The sequence below is a fragment of the Vigna unguiculata genome, chromosome 3, assembly GCF_004118075.2.
Source record: "Vigna unguiculata cultivar IT97K-499-35 chromosome 3, ASM411807v1, whole genome shotgun sequence".
NCBI classification, from domain to species: Eukaryota; Viridiplantae; Streptophyta; class Magnoliopsida; order Fabales; family Fabaceae; genus Vigna; species Vigna unguiculata.
In genome coordinates, this window is record NC_040281.1 from 17,866,398 (window position 1) to 17,872,569 (window position 6,172).

At 33.1% G+C, this 6,172-nt stretch overlaps 1 protein-coding gene across 1 annotated transcript; it reads right to left on the reverse strand.

The window, feature by feature from the left end:
- Positions 1–247: 247 nt before the first annotated feature.
- On the reverse strand, positions 248–2,699 carry LOC114178724 (heterodimeric geranylgeranyl pyrophosphate synthase small subunit, chloroplastic). The gene is made up of 3 exons (XM_028064782.1): positions 2,536–2,699; positions 1,791–2,162; positions 248–1,297 (listed from the first exon to the last, which is right to left on the reverse strand). Exons 2-3 carry the CDS (start codon positions 2,151–2,153, stop codon positions 629–631), a joined length of 1,032 nt encoding a protein of 343 aa, XP_027920583.1. The 5' UTR covers positions 2,154–2,162; positions 2,536–2,699; the 3' UTR covers positions 248–628.
- Positions 2,700–6,172: the final 3,473 nt, after the last annotated feature.

Consider the following 6,172-nt stretch of genomic DNA (forward strand, 5'->3'; position numbering starts at 1 on the left):
TGAAACATCAAAATTGCATACATCTGCAGCGTGTTACATCAAAATTTTTATTTTCAAGAGCAAGTTTAGAGTTATAAAAGGCCATCTGATATGAACTTCAAGTGATATTTCTCATCAAGATCATATCACTGTTACCCCCCAAAAATTGTAAGACCCAGCAAATGAGCGTCCTTAAGAGGTGTAGAGAATAAATAGAGTAAGAGTGTATACCACATTTCTTTTATCAGAAAATTTAATTTGAACCGTGTTATCAAATCTGTAAACCCCATTTCATTTGATAATCAAAGAGACATTTAGTATCCGCTGGACATATTTAACAAGAGTCAGAAAACAAAATATAATATTAGTTCCTTGGGGTCTTGGAATGCTAATTCGGTATCAAATATGGTACTGCAAGACATACTAAACTAGATATGCCCTCCTTTTGGGTCCTTGCCTCAGAACTTGCTCATCCATTTTAATATAGTCAAGAAGATATCAAACCCAAATGGACGAGAAAGTTTAAAAGCTGAGATTGATTGAATAGACTTGGGAGTTCCGCGTTCAAAACCGTGGAAGTTCTCATGCAATGCAACGATCTTCTCACTTAGTCAATCAATCAAAGCACTATATCAATAACAAAAACCCATTATCCACTAGCATCATCAAGAACACTGAAGCTTCTATCAAATGCATAATCCACAAAACTGTAGAGAGGAAAGACTCGCTCCCCGTACTTCTCAAATCCATCCAATTCTTCCTTGGCCGTTTCTCTGAGCTCTTCAGCTTTTTCTATTGCCTTTTCTACTCCATTAACCTCTGCATAACTCTTGCCCTTGTTTTTCCTGTCAACACCTCCCTCAGATTTCAATCTATCTTCCAGAATATCATCCACAACTGCATACAATAGCCCAACAGCTCTCCCGTACCTCCTCAGTCTCTCTATCTCATGATCTTCAGCTCCAGCCAACAATCCTCCACACACTGCAGAACACTCTCCCATTTCACCAAACTTTTTCTCTTGAATAAATTCAACTGCATTGGATCCTCCTTCAAGGTCCAGGAACTGCCCTGCAGCCATACCAGTGGAGCCTACAGAGCGAGCCATCTCAGCAATCACACGAAGGAGATTGGGCTCTGGTACAAGGTCAGATGGAGTCTGTGAAACAATGTGGCGAAATCCAAGGGGAAAGAGTGCATCACCAGCAAGAATTGCCATGTCAACACCATAGATGGTATGGTTTGAAGGTTGCCCACGGCGTGACGGGGAGTCATCCATGCAGGGAAGATCATCATGTATCAATGAAGCTGCATGAACCTGATTGCCACAAAAATATAAGATTAACAGTATACTTATACCATGTATGTTTAGAAATACTCAGAAACACATTCAGTTTACTACCATTACTTTTTAGTGAAGTACATACTTCATAATTTCCATTTTGTATCCATCAGGAGTTCAAAACATACGGATTCAGAGAATCTATTTTGTTCAAGAACAATGCAAACTGCAAAGAAAGGTATTCTTAAATTAACGGTTTATCTAAAGGCAGGTACTCTATGATGCAAATACAGCTAGCAAAAGATGGAATCCAAAACACTTATTTACATGAATAACACGACACTCCTAAAACTAACCACGCTACTAAGAAAACTGGTATAATAACTGATAAAACTGTACTATAATAAAAATAAAAACTTGTCAATGATAAGGCAATTCACTCAAATGCCTCGGATCATGAAACCAAGAAGATAATAAAAAAAAATCATCAGAACCAAAGCAAAACGACTGGGTGCAAAAAGAGTATTACCATTTCAAGGGCGCAGGCAGTAGGGAAGGCAGCAAGGCGGCTGCCCCCAAAGAGTTCACATGCAGAGATGCACATAACAGGTGGGGCTCGCTTGACACCCTTGGCCAGGACTGAATACCTCATAGCTTCATATATCTGCGAAGGAAACTGAACTGGAATGGCTTCATCGAGCTTCTGATTGATCTGCACCATTAGGGAAGCCCAATATGTCCTCAAATCAAAGTCAGAGGCTTTTGATCGAGTGGAAATCGAAGAAGGAGAAGAAGCAGTCGCGGAGCAGCGAATTGGAACCTTCAAATTCGAAGGCTTTGGGATGATGCAGGTGTGAGAAGTGGCCAATGTTGCAATTGCAAAAGGAGCCATCCCTGACCTCTATACGAAAAAGAATAAAGGAAACGATCAAAACATGTTATCAATGTTATCCCTAGTAACCTTAATATCCATACACACCCAAAGCTATACATTTCATCAAACAAGCGGTGGACGAGAAACTTTTACAAATAACATAAAGCATTGGTTCATCTAATTACAGACAAAAACAAACAAACGCAGCAATTGACCTGAAAAATAACTCAAACTCAAATAACAAACTCCCTACCATCAAGAATTTGCAATTTCAACCTCATAGAATCAATCACCTTCCGGGTCAACCATTTTTAAGTTAAGCGAAATACAGAAACACCCATCTAAGACAATAAACTAAAATACAGAAAACAAGTCGGAACAAAAGCTAAGAAGAAAATACCAGATATGAATCAGGGCGAGCGCAATGGAAGAAGAAAGAGTTAAACAGATCGGGCAAAGGAGGAGAGCGAGTTTTGTTGAATTGAGGCAATGATGCAGTGATACAGTGATACGATAAGGTGAGGAGGGGTCAATGGGTAATGCGATTAGGTACAGTAAGGTGTTGGCGTGCTTCTATTGGTTCATTGTTTTTTATTATCAAATTTATATATTACTTTTTTTATTTAATTTATATAAATTAAGTATCTCCCTACAAAATTTCTTAAGTAAAACTATTAAAATGTTTTTTATTTTCATATGAGTTAAATAACTTTTGGTTCTTTGAAAATTAAAATTAGTTTCTCATCGATATTTTGATCCAATTTAATCACCCAACTTTAAACATGTATGAAGTTAGTTATTTTAACCAAATTTTATTAAATGTATTTAACGTTTTAAACACGTTTTATGATAGTCTTTAAATTAGTTATATCGTTTGACACATTTTTGTTTCAACATTAGCTGAGAAATAAGTTTAAAAATTGGAATTAGTCTCTCTTCAAAACTTTGGTCTAATTTAGTCCATCAACTTTAGAAATGTATGAATTTAGTCATTTTAATCAAATTTTGTTAAGTATATTTTATGTTTCAAACGTGTTTCATGATAGTATTTGAGTTGTTTTTACTGTTTAACACATTTTTGCTTCAATGTTAGCTAAGAAACATGTTTGAAATGTCAAATAAACTTAACAAAATTTGTTTAAAATGACTAAATTCATGCATTTCTAAAGGGATTAAATTGGTCCAAAATTTTAAAGAGAGACTAATTCTAATTTTCACTAAAAGTTAAGAGACCAAAAACATATTTAATCATTTTCCTATAATTAATATATTATTTGACTTTATCATTAATTATCGTTTCTATCTTTTTAGTTTTAACTTGATCAATTTGTATATTTTTTCAATAATTTCTAACTCACTTATTAATTGAGTCGAAGATAATTAATTTTTTTAAAAGATTTACCTGTAAGATGAAAACTTAAAAATAAAAATCAATAGAGTCAAAAACTTATAAGTCTTTTAAAAGATAAAATAACTTGATTTCCTATTCAAAGTATATTTACAACAAATAAGTAAAAAGTGTTTATTTGGGAATGTTTGCAATAAGTTATACACATATGTCATTTTGCATCATGGTATTGTCTATAAATCTATAAAATATACACAATGAAATAACATAAAAATCAACACAAAATTTCAAAATATATATCTAAAATGAAAGTTTCTAAGAATTAGCAGAAAGAGGAAAAAACCTAACATCTTCATATGCTAGAACGTGGCTATGTAATATGCAAAAATGTTGCTTGCTAAATGTTGGACGCATAGATCCAAAAGAGTCAACATCATTCTCCTTCTTTATTTGTTGTGCTTACAAAGGATTCATGGTTCACCTTTTCCTCTCTCAACTCAGTTTTTACTCTCTTCTATCTCCTTTCAATCTTTTCCCTTTTTTTGCAATAGGGTTCACTTAGCAGTACTATGATCTCTACTTTTCCATTTCATTGCAAAGTATGGTAAAGAGTCATTGTCTTAAAAATTCAAAATTCAAAATTTGAAATTTGAATCTTCACTCTTCAATCTTCACCTTTTCTTCACTCATCCCTTTTTATTCTTAGGCTATTTAGGGTGATTTTCTATTTTGATTCATCCATTCTTCTTAAACGTTTTTTTTTCAGGCTTGAAGAATGTTGTGGGTGGGATGGTACTATCCAAGACAAAATTCAGGATCAACATGGACCTAACAGTTGAGCAAAAGCCACCATTAGCGCCAGAAGGCTACATTCTCATTCTAAGGAGGAGGATTTTGAAGAACCTTAAGATCAATGGAGGGAAACAATGAGGAAACTTGCGAGGTGTTTTCCCATTGCTATAGTTACATGTAGATGTAGAGACAAGGTGTGCTTAATTTCAACTCTCTCTTTATTATTTTCTTTTTTTTTTCAGGGAAAAAAAGAAGTAATTTGGCACTGTTTTACAAAAAATAGGTTTACAATATTGTGCATGAGTTGTATTATGCTAGAAGCCATGGCATGGATATCCCAAGGCCAATAATAAACTCCAAATACAACACTTAAATGAGTGAAGTGAACAACCTATAATATTGCAATATAGTAAGACTATGATTTTTACCATTTCTAGGAAACAAAATATTAATTTTAGTTTGATTCTTACGATCTATAAGACAAAGGAAAGCCAATTCTTTTTCAACTTGCCAATGAATTTCATCCCATGATACATGAGGTTGGTCAACTTTTCATGCCTCCTCATCTTAATTTTTATTTAATTTTAAAAATTAATTAGAATGTTGTGGGTGGGATGGTATCAATCTCTTCTTGGGTATGCATGCCCACAAGGTTGAGATTGGGGATTTCAAGACTTACCTTGAAGGGTATAAGCCTAGGTATCTCTTCTTTCTTTGATGTTCCACACTATCCATTTACAAGAAGAGTTGTTTATTTTTTCCAAGGTCTAAGGTTAAGTGTTTTATTCATTCACGTTTCATTTTTATTTAATTTCATGTTTGTTTTGTTCAGGACATTCACTCTTAAGAGACAGGTATATCCTGATTTTGAGGTTCTTCCTTTCTTTAAATTTTCCTTATTCTAATAAAATGAGTATGACATATTACCATCCACTTCGCAATAATTTATACTCACGTTTTGTTTTAGTGTTTGGTGTTGTGTGGGCATCAAAAATACTATATGGATATTGTACACCTATGTAATCTTCTTTTGTTTGACAAATAAAAACATACTTACCAAAGTTATTATTTCAAAATTTGAATTTCTTATTGCATATGTTAGTTTATAATTGAATAACTTCACATTATGATCATTTCAATTACACTAAGAAAAATATCATTTTCTTTTAGATGGAATCATTTTTGAAACATAACCATAAACAAGCACTGAATGTTTGATATTTTGCAATATTGTTTATTTCAAATATATAATAATGTACTTTATCATTTTGTATATTCAACATCATGCGAACATTGTGATTGATGAAATGTTAGATGCGCCAAAGGCTCCATTTGTTTTTGTTCTTGTTGTTTGTCTATAGAGGTTCTTGCTACTACCACAGGAATGGCTGCAGGAGGTAACTTTGTACCCTTTCTCAGCTTCTGAATCACATTTTCATCTCTTTTTTTTTTCACAAGAGTTGTCAACTTTGTTTTGTGAGTACAATAATATTCAGTGTAAATTTGACTTAGGATAAAAGTCTTTGTGTGTGTGTCTTGAATTTATTTAATTTGTTAAAATGGTGTTTAACAAGTTAAATGGCTTACACATATAGTTATGTGAATAACATATTAAATCAATTAAAATAACAATTAATCAACTGATTTTACTTAACTAAGTGAAATCAATTGATTGAGAATTACTTTCAATTGATTCAATATGTTAGTTTACATACTATATATCAATTTTTTTTGTGAGATGAGGTGAGATTTTGAAAAACACAAAACCGCTCTTGAAAATTTGCTCAATCTCATTCTTTCAGAAAAAAAAGTATATGTTGTTGTTGATTGAAAATCATTCAAGAGGTGTTAGAGCTGTGATTGCTCCTTGTTAGCGAGTTGAAGAAGGTTCTTGATT